Source organism: Octodon degus, unplaced genomic scaffold, assembly GCF_000260255.1.
Source record: "Octodon degus isolate 3935 unplaced genomic scaffold, OctDeg1.0 scaffold00195, whole genome shotgun sequence".
Classification (NCBI taxonomy): Eukaryota; Metazoa; Chordata; class Mammalia; order Rodentia; family Octodontidae; genus Octodon; species Octodon degus.
Window position 1 is genome coordinate 1,632,500 of NW_004524771.1, and position 20,913 is coordinate 1,653,412.

General features: G+C 40.6%; 1 protein-coding gene across 8 annotated transcripts in view; it reads right to left on the bottom strand.

Annotated features, from left to right (window-relative positions):
* Mkl2 (MKL1/myocardin like 2) overlaps positions 1 to 20,913 on the bottom strand; it is a 235,419-nt gene that overhangs the window by 9,675 nt on the left and 204,831 nt on the right. For 7 of the 8 annotated variants that reach the window (XM_023704374.1, XM_023704378.1, XM_023704377.1 and 4 more), the window contains 6 exons: positions 18,750 to 18,997; positions 13,915 to 14,041; positions 12,261 to 13,295; positions 9,898 to 10,053; positions 6,830 to 6,988; positions 6,240 to 6,377 (listed from right to left, as the gene is read on the bottom strand). In XM_023704374.1, the coding sequence (XP_023560142.1) occupies positions 6,240 to 6,377; positions 6,830 to 6,988; positions 9,898 to 10,053; positions 12,261 to 13,295; positions 13,915 to 14,041; positions 18,750 to 18,997 (1,863 nt within the window). The remainder of the gene's footprint in view (positions 1 to 6,239; positions 6,378 to 6,829; positions 6,989 to 9,897; positions 10,054 to 12,260; positions 13,296 to 13,914; positions 14,042 to 18,749; positions 18,998 to 20,913) is intronic. The other variant, XM_023704379.1, reaches the window with a different exon arrangement.

Below are 20,913 nucleotides of genomic sequence, written 5' to 3' on the forward strand. Positions count from 1 at the left end.
TTTTTTCTTCCTTATGGGCAAAAACCTAGGAGTGGAGTAACATTTTATGTTCCAATTGGCAGCATGAGATTTCCAGTTACTCTGTGTTCTCACCAAAATTTCATACATTCACTTTTTACATTTCAAACATTCCATGCAGTAGGTAGAGGTATCATGGTGTGGTTTTCATTTGCATTTCCCTGATGACTAAGGATGGTTTAACATGTTTTGTTCATGTGCTTATTTACCATCCATTTATTTTCCTTGGGGAATTGTCTAAGTCTTCTGCCAAATGCAGATTTCTTAGGCTTACTGTTTGCAGGCATATTTTTTCTGACCATTTACTTTCAAACTGTCTCTTTAAGTAGGACTCCTAGAAATACATGACTTTAGTTATCTACTGCTGCATAGTCACAAATGTGACTGGAATCGGTCACATTTCCATGGGTCAGGAGTTTAGGAAAGGTGGATTTGGCTTTCGCCTCTCAAGAGGTTGTGTCCAGATACTGATGTAGCTAAGTCGACTCAAGATTTGGCTAACGGGCACCGCTAAAAAGGTGGCTTATTCTCCTGGGCAGAAAGCTGTGCTGCCTATTGATGGGAGGCCTCAGGTCCTCTCCACTTGAGCCTCTCCACATGGCTAATGGAGAGTTCACATGGCTTTTCCAGAGCAGCAACCCAAGGTAGGAGAGCAAAGCCAGACCTGTTTTGATCTAGTATCTGAAGTCAGATACTCTGTATCTCCTTCCTTTTCTGTTCTTTAGACATGAGTCACTAAATCCAACCCAAGGAAAAATGTCAAAGGCTTTGCAGAACCATCTTAAAAAATACCACACAGCATATAGTTAGCTGAGCTTGATTTTTTACCCATTTTGTCAACTTAAGCATTTTCACAAAATAATTTACTAGTGTTTACTGTAATTACTGATGTGGGTAAATCTGGGTCTATCATTTTATTATTTTACCACTATCTTATCTTTTCTTTGTTGTCTTTTTTTTTTTCTGTTCTCAAAATTGTTTTTGGCATTCTTTTATTATTATTATTATTTTTACTTTTTTGGGTTTTTTTGAGATAGGATCTCATTATGTAGTTCAGGATGGCCTCGAATTCACAGTGCTCCTTCTGGCCCGGGCTCCCAAGTGCTAGAATTAAAGGGTATGTACTACCACACCTGGCTTGTTTTGGTATGCCAATTTAATTTTTCTGTTTTTTTTTTTGGTACGGGGGATTGAACTCAGGACCTTGAGTTTGCCAGGCAGATACTTATGCCACTGAGCTATCTCCCCAGCACTACTGCTGTTCTTTTGAAGCTATACTGTGTTGTACTTTTCCATTGTTTTTTATTTTTATTTTTCTGTATTTGGTACAGTGTCTACAGGGTCTTACTATGTAGATCGGACTCATATTGTTTCTTCTGTTTTCAGCCTCCCAAACGCTGGGATTACAGGCATGCGCCCAGTTAATTTGAAGACAGATCCCTAAAACTTATCCAACCTGAAGAGAAAAAAAAATGGGACTGGCATGGCATGCTGGGGATTGAACCCCAGTCGCTGCATTTTGCCCAAGAAAGCACTTTAGTCCACTGAGCTATCTAGCTGGCCTTGTATTTTTTCATCATTATTGCAGATATAAATAATAGTTTGGGGCTGGTGAGATGGCTCAGTGGTCTAAAGCACCTACTTAGAACAAACTTAGCAGAACACAGGGACCGTGGTTTAATCCCCCAGCACCACATGCCAGCCAGCCCCGCCCCCTGGTGGGCTGAGTTGGCCACACACACACACACACACACACACACACACACACACATTAAAAAAGAAACAAACCTAAAATAATATTGTTTTTACTATTGAATGTACCACTGCTTAAAAAGTAGGGGCCTTATAGATCCATTCATTTTTCTCTTTCATTTTCTACTAATTTTAAGTATTATATCTACCTACATTATAAACTCAAGGCAGTGTGCTTTATCTGAAAGTATCTTGAGTTTACTTTTTTTTTATGTATTTAGTACAGAGTCTACAGGGTTTCATTAGACAGACTGGAAGGATTTTTTTTTTTTTTTTTTTTTTTGCTGGCTCAGGATGCCTTAAGGGCAGGTCTGGTAAGGCATGACCATCTGGGGACTGAAACACAGTATCCTAAGCCTGTCTTTGCTTAAGCAGGCTCTTAAACAGCTGAGCTAGTGGACAGGTCCCCTCATTAGACAGATTGGACTCGGAGTGATTCTCCTTTTTTCAGCCTCCCAAGTGCTGGGATTACAGGCACGCACCACCACAGCCTGTGTCAACTGCAGTCTCAGAGCACCCCAGGTGCAGCTCCAGCAAGGCACGCAAGGGATCAAAACCCAGTCCCTGAGCTCTGCCTAAATTGGCACTTTAGCTTGCTGAGCTATCTGGCCGGCCCTTGAATTTTAGTTTCATTTTTAAAAGATGTAGGATATATTGTTTGAAATAAAATTCTGGGTGACAATCCCTTCTACCTTTCCCCCCACTAAGAACTTTATAAATGTTACATTCTTTTCTGGTTTCCATAGTTTAAGGAAACTTTACATTAATCAAATAGTTGTTTGTTCTGTGTGTAATGTGTTGCTCTTGATGCCTTCAATAATTTGACTGTAAGTGACTAGGCGTTCTATTGATATATCCAACATGTCACAACTATGAATTTATGAAAAACTTGGTATTAGTCCTTTAAATACTTACCTATTCCATTCCTTCTTTCAAGGATATCTCTTCTGCCTATGTTACAGTTTGATATAACAAAATAGCTCTGGGCCTATTTACTTTTTTTTCTCTTCAGGTTGGATAAGTTTTAACAGGATCTGTCCTCAAATTCACTGTTTTTTGGTATCTGTATGTGCTCAGTTCATCTGTTCTCTTTTTCATCCCAATATAGAATTATGATGCCTTAAAAGTAACTTCTACATCTGTTAAAATCCCCTGTATTTTCATACATTATGAGTATATTTTGTTTATATCATTGGTTGATAGTTACAGTAGCTGCTTTCAGATCTAGTTTAGTGTCATCTCAGCTGACGGCCTTTTTTCTCTGAAGATAGGTGACACTTCCTGATTTTTTGAATGTGGCATTATATAAATGGATATTATACATGGTAAATTATGGATGTGGATTCTTTTTTTCCCCTCAGATCAGTGTTTTTTCTTGATGTTTCAGCAAGCTATTAACTTGGTTGGACTTTAACTTAAAAATTTTTCTTGGGTAGATGCCTCAATCTCATTTTATAACTTTTATCCTCAATTAAATGCTATGAGTCTATTCTTGTCTTTATGAACATCGTCACAGCTGTGCTGCTGTGTGCTCACTGTGCCGTGCAATTGTTGGCAGTAGTGCAGTGCTCTGTGGTCAACTTAGGGGTCAGCCAGACATGTAGACAGAATCTGGGCTCTCTTCTCTGCTTAACTTGGTCCTCTGGCTTCTAGTCCATAAAGATTAGTTTTGCAACCAGTGTCTCTGCCACTTTGACCCTAGAGTTAAAATAGGAAAAAGAAGAAACTTGTGCCACATAACTTTCCTTGTGTGTGGATGTAGATTCCTCACCAGAATATGACTGCTTCTATTCACTCAGAGTTGCTTTTTTGAGCTTTTATCTGTGGGATGAACCAGTGAGTGAAAGAACCACTGTGGCTTTATTTAGCCATTAGTAGAACTGAAGTCTGAGAAAATATATTTTAAAGAACCTCAGAATTCTGGACTTGGGTACACAGTGGCATATAAAGAAATAAAAAATTCCCTGACTTATGAACAAGTTTTGTTTGAGGAGAACATTTGAAGTCAGATTTGTTCAAACTGGATTTGTTCATAAGTCTGAAAAAGTGAGTCTTAGTAAAGACTGCTTTTTATCTTGCTTTTTCTCCAAGTCTTCAAAAAGGCTTTTGGCTTTTCCTTGAATAAGCATTAAGCTGGTGGGTCTTGATGCTGATGCAGATCCTGCACCCACATACTGGGAAGTCTCTTCATCTGCTCTAGGACTTTACTGCGCTTTTTGGATATTGCTGTTGACTTCATTAGCATATCACCTTCAAATGTCCCATGATCTTGTCCTTATTCTTTTTTTTTTTTTTTTTGTGGAACCGGGGATTGAACTCAGAACCTTGCTTGCACTTGCCAGGGAAGCGCTTATTCCACTGAGCTGTCTCCCCAGCTTCTCTCTTGTCCTTATTCTTGAGAACTGTGCCAGTGGTTGAGTGGTTCATGTTATACTAATGAACAATGTCTACCATCTTTTCTCCTCAGTCCAGTCTCCCAATTATTTGCACTTTTCTCCCATGGCTTCTGCTTTGCCCTTCCATGCAGTCCCCTCCACATCACTGCTGCTTGTCCTCTCGCTCACTTCCGGACACCCTGGACTCTAATGAGTGCTGCACTACTGCACACTTGCACAGCACTGAGAGCACTCAGCAGCACAGCTGGGACAATGACCAGCAGACGTGTGAGCGACTCCCAAGACCTGCTCATGGCTATGAGTGCTCATACATCGATGCCCGTTCATATCTATGAAAGTTCACAATTTGTCTGTATGTTAGGAACTTACTCTGTGGTACAGATAAGTGAACTTGTCTCCCTCATAAGCATGAGCCCAGAAACATGTAGAAACCAGGGATTCCAACTGGCTGTGTTTTAATCTGTATCAAGGCAGCAGTACTAATGAACCTACACATGAGAAACAGGTTTGGAAGGATGTATGCTGTCTTTTATTTTTCTAAAATCTATAGTTAAGTGCTTGGTAATTCATTCCTGTTCCCCTGTAGAGACCAGACAGACCCTGGAAGCACCTATTGCAGATATTTAAACCTATTTTTGAATTTGGCCGGGGAACTACCCGCTTGGGCCCCTCTCCTGTCCCTCTCTTGGACAGGAGCTTTCTTTCTCTCAATAAATATATTCTACTCATTTTAAAAAAAATAATAAATAAAATAAAATTTGGCTTTCCCCTCATGAAGGTTCCTATTGAGTCAGGAACTAAGGAAATATTTTATGACTAGAAGACCTGTTTTCCCTTGGTACTAAGTGACTATTAGGAAGTATATATGGTAACTGCTTCTTTAGGCTGTCCACTATGGCCTTGAGCATAGTTATGTATCCTTTATGAGGGTGCCGAAGTGCACACTATTCCAGGTGCTACTGTTTCTACTGATGCACACTTAGGCTCTGGAGGAGGTCCAGGCAATCATCACATGGCTATGTATACTCCCTGCTTGAGGGGGGCTGGTTTGTCTGTTGCTTGCTGGAAAAAGCTGAGCCCCTGGCCCAAACCTTTCTTAGGTGTAGCATGACCTACTGCATATAGTTACCATGTGGCCCAGGTGGGTCACCTGATAGAACATGGAACAGGGCTGGGGGGCACAACTACACTGATACTCCTGCTGCTTGCCATAATACCCAGGCTTAGCTCCCGCTGTGCCCTGCTGTGGTGTTCGGCCCCTATGCTATGAGTCCACTCTTGAAAGTAAGTTTAAGTTTTAAGTTTTGAAAAGAGCTTCAGAGGCAGGGAGACTAGGAAGAGTGTTTAAGGAACAGATGACAAGTTTTTGCTACTGTTGTGTATTTACTATGGGCCAGATGCTTTTATAAATAGGAACTGTTAACTTCTCCCATCTGATGGGACTGCTGCAACTATTCTTGTTTTCTCAGGGAAATAAGGAAAGCGTAGAGGAGGGACAAGCACCTTGACCAAGGCCATGGTCATGGGTAAACACTGGGTACGGCAAAGGCTGGAGAACCACAGATCTATCATGTCCAAAATGAACTTGCCCAATCTCTGCAGTCACCTGTGTGGGCTGTAGTGACTACAAGAGATGAGGTGAAATCAAGGACACTGAGGAACTGGGCATCTTTCACTGGTGGCTCGATAGAGGACAGTCAGTTCACTTTGATGATGCTTGACAAATGGGGGCTTTAGAAATGAGGGTCTTCAATAAAATTCATGCTTTGAAACATTCACATCTGCCTTTAACATGACTGACCCTCTGTCCCAAAGGAAAAGTTAAACTCCAAGCCCTGAATTTCTAAATAAGTAGCAATTACACTGTTACACCAGTATGGGAAGCTGTTCGGGGTTCTTTACAATAAATGACATTTTAATGTTAAATAACCAGTTAAAACATAAGGCTCCTAGCCATTATCTTTGTGTTTCTACTTAGGCAAGTCAGTTTTAGACAAGTGAGTCAGTGGTCAAAATTTGCAAGCGAGACATGAAACGTAAGTATTATGAACCACTGCCTCTGCCCTCACTTACCTCTGGAAGGGATGACTGTGCACTTCGTGTCTGCTTGATGGCGTCCTCGTAGCGGGGTGGGTCTTTTGTCTTGGTGACTGGGGTCCCAAAGAGAGAGTGCTGGACAACAAACTGCTGGGGTGGTGGGGGTGAGCTAGGCTGTCACACACAATGGAGGAACATGTGTTAGCTCTTGGCAATAGGCTCTAACCTCGCAAGACTCAATTTTGCTGTCTTTTCCAAAAGAGCTAAAGCAGAGAACCCACAAATAGCTTCCTAAGCATGTGTGATTGACCTTCTGGTGGCCCTAAGTGGAGGATGTGTCTGCAGTACAGCCACAGCTGAGGGTTTTTTTTTTTTTTTAATGAATTTGGTATAGGGTCTCATTACGCAGATTGGACTTACAGTGACTCTCCTATTTTCAGCCTTTCCAGTGCTGGAATTACAGGCACATGCCACCATGCCCGATCTCAAGCTGAACTCCTCTTGATAAAGTGTGATCACTGCATTTTAAACTACGGCCTCTATCAATACTGACACTCAGTCATTCCCAGTCAAAAGCTCCTTGCACCCCAGTGAGCACTGTGGGGACTGTGGGCACACAGCAGTACCTTGCTGGGAGTGTTGGGTCCATTTTGCAGGGAAGGGAGTGGGGTGGTTCTGGACTGAAGACCGCTGCTGGAGGTCTTAGCAATAAAGGGCTGCTGGACTGCTGGAGCAGATTGTCTTGGATACGGAAGAACTGGATTTGGTGCTGAGTTTGTGAAAACCTGTAATGAATAAGTATTTCTTCATCAATGTGTTCTTTTGCTTATCTTAATGAAGAAAGACACATGAAGGGCTCAGCAAAATTCTGCAAAGGGGCGTACAGTGCTAGATTTAAGGTCAGTGGACCATGTAGTTCCTTTTGGAAGTACTCACCTCTGCAGTATAGACAACAGAGGTAAGTGGGGGTGGCTGTGTGCTACTGAACTACAAAAGCAGGAGGTGGGCAGGGTTTGACTTGTCCATCCCTGTATTTTGAGCATAAGCAGCTTCTCCATGCAATGACTTGTCTTTGGTGACTGAGCAGATAGCATTCTAAGGAAGTGTTTACTCATGATTTTCCTCCTAAATGATAGCTGGATTCTAGACATTCCTCTATTCTCATGCCTGTAACTTTAACAGAAAAAGCTAACAATGCCCCTAGCCCACATCTCTACTTTCATCTGCTCCCAAATCTATACCTGCATCATCCTCCCTGAAGCTGCTTATGTTCAAAATACAGGGATGGACAAGTCAAACCCTGCCCACCACCTGCTTTTGTAGTTCAGTGGCACACAGCCACCCCCACTTACCTCTACTGTCTGTGCTGCAGAGGTGAGTACTTCCATATGTCAAACTCAGAATGTCCCACACTGAACTTTCTACTTTCCTCCCTATACCCAGCCTTGTAGGAATAGCAGTTCCTGGTTTTGCTTCTGTTTTTCCCCTTATACTCTGATGAGCGGTGTCAACCGGTCACTAACTCCACTGTTTCTACTTCCTAGGAAACAGAGCTAGGGCTCTGCTCTGGGCTGAACTAGTCCAGGTCTGCACTGTCCCCCTGGCACACTGCCAGAGCCCCTAGCTCCTGAAATCACATCCTGGTCTAGCAGCTACCACATCCATTAGCTCTCTTGACTTCATCTGCCTGTCTGAGGAATTGTTTTCTGATCTGTAAGGCAGAGGTGAGAAAAAATTCTGTAGAATGCTAGAATGTTTTGTTTAGCTCCATACAGAGCCTAAAGTTTTGGGGCCTGTTTCACAAACGATGGCCATACTGCTGAAACATTACTGTATTTTACATCAGGGGATGGTGGTGCATGCTTATAATCGTAGCACTTGGGAGGCTGAGCCAGGAGGATCACTAAGAGTTTGGGGCCAGCCTGCGCTACTCAGTAAGTTCAAGGCCAATCTGAACTATAAACAAGATCCTGTTTTAAACAATTAGCACCAAAAACCAAACCAGAACAAATAAACTTTACATGCTTGATAGCCCCTGTATTTTTATTTATTTATTTATTTATTTTTTTAAATATTTATTTTTATTTATTACATTTATTGTGTGTGTGTGTGGCCAGCTCAGCCCACCAGGGGGCGGGGCTGGCTGGCATGTGGTGCTGGGGATCGAACCGCGGTCCCTGTGCTTTGCCAAGCTTGTTTCAAGTAGGTGCTTTAGACCACTGAGCCATCTCTCCAGCCCTGTATTTTTATCATAAATGTTTTTTTTTTTTTTTTTTTTTTCCTCCCGGAACTGGGGATTGAACTCAGGCCCTTGCGCTTGCCAGGGAAGCGTTTATTCCACTGAGCCATCTCCCCGGCCCCCATAAATGTTTCTTAAGAAGTACTACCTCTATGGGGCCAGGGAGATGACTTAGTAGAATAAGCACTTGCCTGGCAAGCGCAAGGACCTGAGTTCAATCCCCAGTTCCGAAAAAAAAAAAAAAAAAAAGAAGTCTAAAAAAAGGAAATACTACCTCTATGATGAGAAGTTCTATAAATATGTTTCAATTTGAAAACGTTGAATTTCCTTATATTTGATAAAATTTTTTTCTTTAAACTGGAAGTCATAATTCCTCTTCTGGTAGTATTTTGAGACTTAGTGACTAAGCCCTTACTTAAGCTGTCTATATGTTGTTTTTCTCTCCTCTGTACATTAAAGAACATTTATTAAACTAAGCTGTTCTGAAACTCTGCAACATACAACTATGATTTCTTTTGTTTTTTGACCGAATGGGGGATTGAACTCAGGCCCTTGTGCTTGCCAGGGAAGCGCTTATTCTCCTGAGCCATCTCCCCAGCCCTATGATTTCTTTTGAACTACATTAATTGAAAGACAGGTATAGTTCTGAATGAGAACTAATGTGTTAATGTGATTGCTGTTGTCTATCCCTGAAGCTTAGCCCAGACAGTTCACACAGGTGGAGGCATAGACAGATGTACCTAATCACTAGGTTCTTTTATGTTTAACATGAAAACTCAGGGACTCACACTTCTCAAGGCTTACAATATGAGAAACACCTGTTTTTGAGGCCTGAAAATTTTTCTGGCAAGATGTGCACATATCTCCCCCTACTGGATGAAAGGGAATTTTGTTAATTTAGGGGCTATTCAATGTCAGAATTTGGAGCAGGAAATCATGTGGAGGACGGTGAGTCTATAGCAGTACCTTTATGTTAAAGCTGAGAAAAGGAATGCTTGGAGCAAATGAACTTTGCAGGAGGCCACGATCGCAGAGGTGGCACACTGCTATAATAAAGCCTCCTGGCTCCTGACCACAAGCTCTCACCAATATACATAGATAGAAAGATCTCACTTGAGATAGCAACATCAGAAATATCTTTTTCATTTTCAAATCTTTTCCCAGGGAATAGTACATTTAATTGAAAATTTATTTTAGAACTCAGTAAATTCAATATATGAGGAGTAAAAATATGCTTTTTACTTGGAAAAGAGAATTCACTATTTTCAACAGTCTTTAGTACCAAAGAGTTCCTTCAATTTCAAATAAATGCACCTGATCTGGGGCTCTTCCTATGGCAGCTGGATCACAGAAAAGAGGACACAAGGGCTTTCCAGAAACATGCTCTTGGAGACATGCCTGGGTCCTGGGTGAGCAGGTGACATCCACAGTCTGTCCTCAAGAGTATCTACCAACCTTTCTGACTTGTTGAGGCTGGCTGAGGACATGCTGTGGGAAAGCATCTTGTTTCTGAGGTGCAGTGGGAGCGAGCCCCGAGGACAAGGTTGCAGCTGGTACTGGAGTAGAGTTTGCAATCTGAGGCTGAGTCTGGATTCCTGTTTGTGGTGTAGTCTGGGAGATAAACAGAAAGCAATGTAACACTGTCAGAAACAGACCTGCAATCAAGAGGTTAGGCACAGAATAACTGGTCATGTGGGAATCATCTACAATGAAATAAGATCATGCTTACAGATACATACTTCAGTTCATCTGTGTAAGTCTAAATCTTAGCAATTCTTTTTTTTTTAAATTTACAATTTTAACTGATACATAAAATATTAATAGGTCCCATGTGGTGTTTTGATACATTTAAATGTATCTACAGCCTCAAAATTTTTTCTTGGGGCTGGAGAGATGGCTCAGTAGAATAAGCGCTTGCCCGGCAAGTGCAAGGGCCTGAATTCAATCCCCAGTTCCGCAAAAAAACCCCAAAACAACAACAACAACAACAACAAACAACAAACAAACAAACAAACAAAAAACACCTTTTTCTTTGGGTGGGGGGGATGTGTTACTGGGGTCAAATCCAGGGCCTTACACTGGCTAGGTAAGCACTCTACAAATAAACGATATTCCCAGCACACTATTACTACTTATCTTTTTGAAATATACCATATATAACTGCTGTTTTAGTCACTCTACTATGAACAGAACACCAGAACTTCGTGTTCCTATTCAAGTAACAGTACCTAATACCCACTGATCAACCTCATTAATTCCTTACATGGCTAAGATTTTTACCTGAAAAGTTTAGGGAAACCAAAAACCAAAACAAGGGTATATAGTAACTGTATATAAAAGTTCAAATATTATAACACACTGAATAGCAACTGTGATATCCAACTGCTCAAATTTTTGTTTCTGAGCTGCAGCATATATTGTACATTCTCTAGGGACAGCCAGTAACATGTTAGGTACACACAAGCCCAGGCTATAACATACTTTATATTACTATAACAGCAACTCTAATGTAAAACTTGGACTTTAAGGTTTGGAACAGACTTTCAACTTTACAGATAAAAAGAGATAGGGGCCAGGGAGATAGTTTAGTAGTATAAATGCCTGCCTGCCTAGCAAGCATAAGGTCCCGAGTTTGATCCCCAGTACAAAAAAAAAAAAGTTAGATGTGTTGCACCTGCCAAAGGACTTTAGGCCCTTGCCTCCTAACCCCAGGACTATGATATGATTTCTTTTAGCTGTTACAGGTATTTGGAAAATCAGGTTGAAAAACAGTGGTCCAAATGGTTTCTTGTTTAGTGAAAATCAGATTGAAAAACAGTGGTCCAAATGGTTTAACCTTTGGTTAAAACCTACCACAACTGTGTTCCACAAGAATTTAAGGTGAATAAGCACATTATACAGGTGAAAGAGAACTTCACGCTCTTTGTGTTTTATCTTTTTCAATAATACTTCTTTAACTGTGGTCACAATCCCTTAATTCAGGTATTTTCACAATAAGGGCACCTTCCAAAAACTAAGCTTGGGAAGCAGAATATAAGAACAGGCTAAAGAGCAAACTCTCTGCAAGTAAGAAAATCTAGGTTTAAATGTCAGCTCTATCCTTGAAGAACTTAGAAATCTTTCTAGGTATTAGTTTCCTTGTCCAGAAATGGGCTATAGCACTTGGCTTTGCTAGGGAAGGCAGGGTGATGCGAAGCAAGCTGTACGTTCTTAATGTTATGCCTTCCATATAAATAGTGTTCAACAGTAGCAGATGCTATCATTATGATAATGGCACTGGTCTCAGATGTCTAGACACGCAACTGTGTGCACTGAAGGGAAAGAGGGACAGAAATACAAAAAGTTTTTCTTAAATATAAAAATAGTGCTATTTATCTTGGTGAGGGGACCTGGGGCTTGAACTCAAGAGTCTAGCACATGCTAGGTGAGTGCTCTACCATTGAGCTATATTTTCAGCCCCCCCCCCTTTTTTTTTTTGTGGTACCGAGGATCGAACTCAGGCCCTTGTGCTTGTCAGGGAAGCGCTTATTCCACTGAGCTATCTCCCCAGCCCATTTCCAGCCCTTTTAAAAATGTTTGAGACAGGATCTCACTGAACTGTCCATACTGGCCTCCAAATGATTATCCTGCCTCTTCTGAAGAACCTGGGATTATAAGTATGTACCAGCTGACCTAGCTCATTTTTGTGGGCTATTCATTCCATATGAATACCCATTTTGTACAACTGTGAAGCCTGTGGTGGATGCAATTATGGAGAAGTTCAGGGAATGATTCTAGCACTAGCTATAATAAGGCAAAGCTGTGAGAAACCCTCCTACCTGGAGCTTGAGGCTGCCTACTGGGAGTTGCACTGAGGTGACATTGGAGCCCTGGATAGACACTGGGAGCAGCAGCTGAGCAGTCTGTGTGGTGAGCAAAGTCTGGGGCTGAGCAACAACAGTAGGTGGCTGTCCTTGGGAACTCACATAAAACTGTGAAACTACACTCTGCTGCTCTGCCTGGGCTACAGGGACCTCTTGTTTGATGACGATGGCCTTTTTGGCTACAAGGGTCTGGGCGCTGGCAGAAATGGGTTGGCCTACAGAGTGGCTGGCTGCTGGGATGGGCTTCTGGGAGCTGGAACAGTCAGGCAATGAGGCCTCGTCCTTGATGGAAGGTCCGATGCCATGCTTTTGGTCTGATGTGCCAGCAGAATGAGCAGTGGTACTGGGCTGGGGTTCTGGTGGCCGCTGCTGCTGCTGTCCTCGTTTTTCAACTTCAAGTTGCATCTTCAAAACCTCCACAAGTTTCTGTTCTTGTTCCAGTTTCCGTTTTAGCTCTTCAATTTGCTTCTCCTTCTCCTGAAGCTTGCGATCTTTCTCGGCAGCATCTAGTTCCAGGCTTGATAGAGTGCTGCTGGTGGGGCTCAGACTATCTTCATGGTTTACCACTCTCAGGGGAGATGAACATAAGAACTGTGAAGGGGACATCATGGTCATGATCTCAGTGAAGGTGTCTGCCATGGTTGTGTCATCAGTACTGACACTAGATTGTTCAGAAGGTGATGGTGAGATTGGCAGAGGAGAATGAAGATTTTCAACATGGGCTACACTGCTAGGCACAGCAGCTGGCAATTCTGCCTTGAAAGTGGAAACTGAGCTAGTCACAGTATTATGTAGTGTTGTGATTGGCAATGCCATGGTGACTTCTGGGTTATTGGTGACGATGGCTGCTGATGACACTGCCACAATACTGCCAGGAGGAAGGCCACTGCTGTTCACCTCCTGGTAGGGTTTCAGACGTTCAATGAGGTCTGGTTTGGTGCCCGACACTGGCAGACCCCTCAACTTCAGTTCTGTCTTCAGTTCTGATACCTGGAGATGCAGACAGAACAAATCTCTCAGTTTATAACTTTCTGGCAAATTGACAGTACACAGTCACCCCAACCCCTACCACAGCAGATGACTGATGGATGCAGGAAAACTGCTGAGAGCACCGGCCCTGTGCATACTGTGTTTTCCCTTAAATGTACATAGCTACCATAAAGTTTAATTAAAAAATAAGACACAGTAAGAGACTAAACAATCACTAATTATCATACACTGTAATAAAAATTAGCAAATGGTCTTGTCTTTACTCTGTTGCCTGTAAAAGGTACCTGAGAATAGCTGAGTCATTACTAGTCATTTTGAAAGAAACAATGTAAGTAAAAAGAATATACTTTGATAAAGCCTATCATAGTCAAGGAGATAGCTCAGTGGCATAAGTGCCTGCTTGGTAAGCACAAGGTCCTGAGTTCAATTCCTGGTACAAGAAAGAAAGAAAGAAAGAAAGAAAGAAAGAAAGAAAGAAAGAAAAAAGAAAAGAAAAGAAAAAGCTATATTGCTGCTAAAGTTGAATGTCTACTGAAAACCATGTACCTCTAATAACCTTGCCCTTTGCTTACATTTTTTGTGGTACTTACAGATGAGTATGTCTACATAGAATTATCACCTTTAAGTCATCCAAGCTAGGGGGCAGAGGTCCTGGTTTTCTCACAGGAACAGATGTATTCTGTCTTGGTGCGTTGGGCGTGGTACTATTCAAGGATGAATTTCCACTGCTACTATTTTTGTCATTTCTTCAAATGAAAAAGAAAGTTAGTTTATAATAAAGTAATTTCTAGGTTCTTTATTGCTTTTCTTAACAGTTTAGCTTATGAAGAGAGGAAGACCATGGTTATAGATTAGCAGACTCAGTATTGTAAAGAAATAAGGTAAGCTAGGTCTCAATAAAATCCCTGAAGGCTCTGTTTGCTTGTTTGGTGGAAAATTAGAAGGTGATTCTAACCTCTATGTGGAAATGCAAAGGACCAAAAATGGCCATGACATCCTTGAAGACAGAAAGCAGCTTGGAAGAACCATACCCCAGTATTAATGTGTGTTACAAATGCAGATACTACAATGGTGCAGGGCTGATGCATGAACAGAACAATGGACAAAGAAAACAGTGAATCCTGAAGCAGCCCTCATAGGCATGGCTGCTGATAACAAAAGGCGATGTTGCCAAACAGTGGACCAGTGGAGAGAGAATGGTCTTTCCAATCAATGGTGCTGGACGGCCATACAGGAAAAAAAAAAAAAAAACGCTGTCTTAACTCATTTTCAGAAATGTGAATATGAAAACAATAATCTTTTGTAAGAAAACTTTGGGTAAAACCTTCATGGCCGTTGGGTGGACAAAAATTTCTTAATCAGGACACAGAAAGCACTAAATAAAAGGAACACACTAAATAAAAGTGTGTGCATCCCATGACTTAGCAATTCTTTTCCTACATAAACATGATAGGAAAACATACGTACATATGACAGAGACAGATTAGAATACTTATGGTATTACTCATAATAACCCTATTTGAAAGCATACCTGCTGTCTACAAAGGGTATCATGGATACAGTTATACATTGACTACTAACTAGAATGGAAAATAAACTACTGTTTGCATCAGTACGGATGCATCTCACAATGTTCATCAAAAGAAATTAGGTATTGTAAGACTCACATATCTGAAGTTAAAAACCAAACTACACTAATCTATGGGGACTGAAGTCAGGACAGACACTAAAAGGGGACTTTTTGGGAGAATGATGATGGTATTTTATTTCTTTGTTGGCTTGTAAGTATAGGCATGTGTTTATTTCAGCGTGTTTCCACTCATGATTTAAAGACTTCTCTGTCAGCAAGTTATACTTCAAATTTAATAGGGTATTTGTAAGAAGTTTGTGTACCAGCTGTCAAGCTCTACAGTGAAGTGCTGTGCACTCATTTCATTAAAGCCTTTTTCCATGTCAGAGCAAGATCTCTCCTTCAACTTCTTCCTCTGGGATGCTCCTGGTGACAATGGCATTTTCTGGTAGCTGATATCTATGTGAGAATCACTAATGGATGAACCTTCTCCCAGGAGCTTTAGGACGCTTGCAGTTGAAGCCAACACTGGCTTCACTGACAGTTAACTTTTCATGTTCATTTTTAGGGTCTTTAAAAAACTGCCTACACTAGGCAGTGAATTTGGACACTCAAGGTTGAGAATATTCCTTGGTGTACTTGATTCCTTGGTGTATTCACTTACGTAGTAAACACTTTGTTTTGTTAATGTTGTCAGGTATTACATGTTTCTCAGTCCTCCATGATAGCTAGAGTGGTGTAGTCAGAAAGGACAACATGAGAGTTTGTTCCGCTACTTAAGTGTGCAGTGAACACACTGATCTGGTGCACACTGTAAGAATGAGCACCTGCTTGTACCAAGCAGGCTGTTAAGTGTTTCTTGTCACCAATGAATATCCTCTTAGTATGCTTTCCATTTTCTTTCATTGTATGTAATTTTAAACAGTGTGCATGTCTTTGTCAAACAGTTTCTGTAGATGTTTCATAGGAATATTTACCTGTTATAAAATAATTTGTATACTGTCCATCATCATCCTGTTCATTTCTCACAAAGATATGTTAAAATAATCTATCACAATTATAGATTTTCAGATTTAAATTTAAAATAAAAACTTGTCTAAGTTTTACTTAAATACTTAATCTTAGAGATGAATTTTTTTCTTTCTTTCTGAATTGCCATTACCACACAGCTTAATGTCACATATGTACTACATATGTTTATGTGCTATATGTATACCTGTGCTTTAAAAAAGAGTAATAGACCTTGTGTTGAATTACCTCTTAGTCCCTTGTGACTGGCCCCTGGAGAATGCATGATTTAATTCTCCATTGTATCCTTTGGTTGAGATTCTACAACATTCAACTTATGACTTTGACTTACTGTTTATAATTAAACTTCTAAAATATCAGAAATAATTTATTTTCCTCCCAAATTCAGAAGAAAAAAGGAGAGGGAGCTAGTGGGTATGATCCATGTGCAGATGAGAGACTGGATTTCTGGGAGATGAAGTGGCCTTCTATCACCCTGCAATGTGTGGCCAAGGTGGGTTTAACCATAGCCCAGTTGCTTGCTCCTTCCATGTTACCAAAAGGCCACATAATACAGATTTTTTTTTTAACCACTGCTATGGGTGCTACAGGTGTCACTTTTTTTGTAATACAATTTTGATAAAGATAAAAAAATGTTAGAAAACAAGTCCGGATTTTTTATCTTTTATTCATTTTAATGAGAAAAAAAGATAAAATAGCAATGAAACAGTTTCAAAACAACAAGTCTGGATTTTTAAGATTTGAAACCAGACAGGCTTGTGTTCATTCCACCCCTATCACACAAAGTAAGTGTTCTTTCATCCTCTCAGTTTCTGCCAAAAAAAAAAAAAAAAAAAAATTTTTTTTTGGTACAGGGTCTCACTACACAGATTGTATTCATAGTGATCCTCCTGTTTTCAGCCTCCCCAGTGCTGGGATTACAGGCGTGCGCCACCACGCCCGGACTCTGGCCGGCTCAGTGTGCCCAGGGGCAGGGTTGGCACAGCATGTGGTACGGGGGATTGAACCCAGGTCCCTGCGCTTGCATAAGCAGGCACTTAGTCGTTGAGCTAGTTTGCTTGCTCATCATCTTCAGTTTCTGAATCTTTCTCCCTAGGGTGAGTAGAGTGGAGTTACTGTAGTGAGGGGAGTAAAAAGGGAGGAGAGGGCCTGGAGCCCCATGAAGAGGTAAGACTAGTGGAATTCAGCTGATATACTGTGCTCCTCTAGAATGCTGGCCCCACACAGTCTTAATTCTCCATGAGATTTTCAGTTTGATAAGAGATTTTTTCTAAACTTGGAGGGAAGATGATGGTGATGTGAAGTTTAAGGATATGTTGGTGCATCTTAAGTCATGGTAACTGGAGACTCAGTTCCCATGGTGGCTCTTCTCATTACTGCTGTCCAGCACCCAGGGAAGGTGGCAGTGCAGGGTGTAGCCTAGGCCCTGGATGAAGCTGTAAAGTAATGGTAATTGTCTTGAACACTGTTGCAAGTCTCTGTGGCCTTCCCTAGACCCCTTCCACTGTCAAATGCACACTCATGCTTGCTTGTCTTTAAAATAACAGCATAGTACAAAATTATTTCTCTTTTCATCTCCACACCCTGTTTTAGATAAGTACATTACCATAAGGTCTGAATTACTACTAGTTTTAATCTTCCTTAAGATAGTTATACCTTAAGACACAAATATTGGGTAACCATTGATATATGAAGCAATACTGTTTCACAGAGAAGCTTTTTAGTGCATTTATATCCTTCGCTGCATCTAGAAAACAAGGCATACTCCTGAAGGAGAGTTTAAGATTACCAATAGGAAACAGAAGTAGTTTCTATGTATCATGTGGCCATAAACTGAACAGCTTGATCAGAGAATAATTTTTCCTTATGAGTTTTTGCATCTTTTTCTAGAGGTTTTTCTTTAGCATTAGCTGTAGATCTTACTTTCTCCTGGACAGTAAAAGAAGGGAAGGACAGGATCTTTGTGAACCTATGAGTCCAAAAATGAATATGCTGGGAACGTATTAAGAAATTACTTTCTTTACACAACTAAAACCAGCTATAGATGTCTTGCTATGAATTCAGTGACAGAATTCCATCTGGTCACTCATGATTGGGTTCAAACTCTGGAAACCTACTCTTTCTCCACAGTTGTTGGGCACTAAACCTTCATTTACCTGGTCCTTCTTTTCCATAATCAGTGTCCTTTTGTCCTCTCTCCCACATCCAGACTGTCCTTCACTGCCAGCATCCTGCTGTTCTTTCTAGGGAGTTCAGTCTTGCCACATCACCACCATCCTCTGAGATATACCACTGTCTACCACAATGAGTAAAGTCTTTTACCCAGCTTCAAGTCCCTGCAGACACTGGCTCTACTCTTTTGTCTTCTCCTTTTCAAAATAGTCAATGGCATTTTCCATTCAGGCAGTTGCTCTCACTATCTAGTGCGCAGGCACTGCTTACCCTTTTCTACACTAGGGTTCCTAACATTCCCTGGACTTCCCAAGCCTTCTCCTGGAAATGTGCTGCCATTCTACAAAGTTCTTGGCTACTCCTGCTTTTATGAACATCTCTCTTCTTTGAATCTGTTCATGCTTCTTTCTGGGCATCAAATATTATTTTGAATTACAATAAGCAGATCTTTCCTGGATGAGTAATTGTGAAAAGGCATTTCTAATAAACCTATTATGAAGAGTAAAAGCCATACAGAAACACGGGCCATCCTCACTACATGACTTCAAACACTGTAGGGGAAGCTTTATACTAACAACAGAGTGAAAGTAACCACTGAGCACAGACAGGTCACTACATCTGACTTAACTTTTCATAAAAACCATAGTACAAGCCACTCAAGACACACATGAACCCTCCCGTACTTGGTCGGTGCAGGCAGGATGGCCTGGTAGTTGTAGTGCTGCTGCTGCTGGCTCAGGATCTGTAGCTGCAAGAAGAGCTGCTGCTGCTGGAGCAGGCGGGCGTAGTTGGAGTCCATCTGAGGCTCATGCTTTTCACCTTTCTGATCCGGTGGAATGTACTGGTGGTACTTTAACTTCTTTACCCGGGGTTTGGGATCTTTGCACTTTTTGCTGCGGTGTTTGTCATTCGGATTCTTGGGATGGCTTTGCTGTTTTTTTTTTTTTTTTTCAAGCAGAAGACGGCATACGAGATGTTGCGGCGTGACTGGAGTTCAGACGTGTGCTCTTTCTATCTTTTCTTTTGCTTTGCTGTTTTTTTTTTTTTTTTTGGCGGGTGGGGGGGAAAGTATTTTAAGAGATGTCATTCTGTGAAATTGACTGTAATGTGCATCTCTTATTTGAAAATAAAAAACAGTGTACCCTTGAAACTAATGTAGCTACTGCTGGGTGTAGTGGCGCACTTAGGAGGAGGCTGAGACAGGAGGATTGCCATGAGTTCATTAGGCCAGCCTGAACTACAAAGCGAGACCCTGTCTCAAAAAAACAAAAACAAAATACAAAAAGCTTAATGTCCCTACTTTGAAAAGCAATATACTAGATACACTTCAAAGATCCATGAAGACACGTGCATACTAATTTTGACCAAGAAATCTGCTGTGTTTGTTCCCTTGGCATACAACAAGATGCTTAACCTCGATTATCTACCCATATTCAACAAACATTTACTTTTGGTCTCCTGTGTGGACACACTGCTAACTGCTTACATGTATTATTTCCTATTGAAGAACACGTTGTACAATAGATACACATCAGGGAAAAGATTAAGTATATTTCACTATGTAATATTTTTTTAAAAACCTATTGGGACTATGTAAAAACAAAAATAAATAATGCTTCCAGTGAGTAAAGCAGACTATAAAACTGTTTCCAAGGAAATAACATTTAAGTATTTAGTCATATGAGCTTCAACATTAAAAAAACACTCTATTTTTACTTTTAAAATTGGACACTATACATTCCTTGTCTTATGACTATGAATCAGGTAATGTATCAGATAATTTTCTACTTTTCAGTATTCAGATAATAAGATAACTTCATCTGAAAAGAAAAAGTCATCCCAAGAAACCTCCAGCATAACGCATCAGAAATTTTTAAGCTGCTTTAGTTAACATACAAATTAATGAAAAAGATGAGATATATTAAATGTAGCTACATTCAATCATGCTACTAATTATGTTATAGATGCTTCTATCCAAAGAATTAGAAAATTGTAAAAATAAACAAACAAACCCTACTACTTCCAAATCACCATAGCATGTAGATCCCAAATAAAATCTTTTGTACATCTTTCTATGCATGTATTAATGTTGGGATGATGCCATATATGCTTATGAGAGATGTGACTTTCTTGCCTTCATTTTCATGTTGTGGATTCTTCCCTTATCATCTAGAAATGACTGTGTAACACAATTTTCTATGGCTGAGATACAAAACAGTTTATGGGCCAGTAAGTTGTGTAGTATGAACTGATTATGTGTATCTTTTCCCAACTCTGCATTCAGTGATGTTTCATGGGTAGCTGGAGAAATTGGTCATAGTGGGAATATTTATACCATGGGAATTGGCAAAAGCAATAACTTGCCCTTTGACCCCAGCCAAGTTGTTACACATTTACTAGCACACTACTGGCAAGACAATCTACTTAATTAGTACCATATTTTCTGAACACTCATTAATAAGGAGTTGTAAACAGTAAATATGCATTGGAGAGGATTTTTCCTGACTCTCAGGCTTGAAAACAGGACCTGATCTTCTTTCAGTTCTAAATTTATTGAGTATTGCAACTACCTACTCCCTTCTTCCTTTCTCTGACACATCATTGTTTCTGGGGACTAAATTCACATCCATAATCCTTCTAACATTTGGTCTCTCAGTACTTCAACTCCATTTCCTCTAAATACCTCATCTTCTCCCTTAGTTACTCACTGCTGTGGTTATAACCTAGATTTTATCATTCCCTGAACTGTATTGTCTCAATTCCTGGCATCCTAATCTAACAAACACCAATTTACTCCATGCAGGACACCATCTTCAGCATTTATTTGATGTCACTGAGTCATATCAG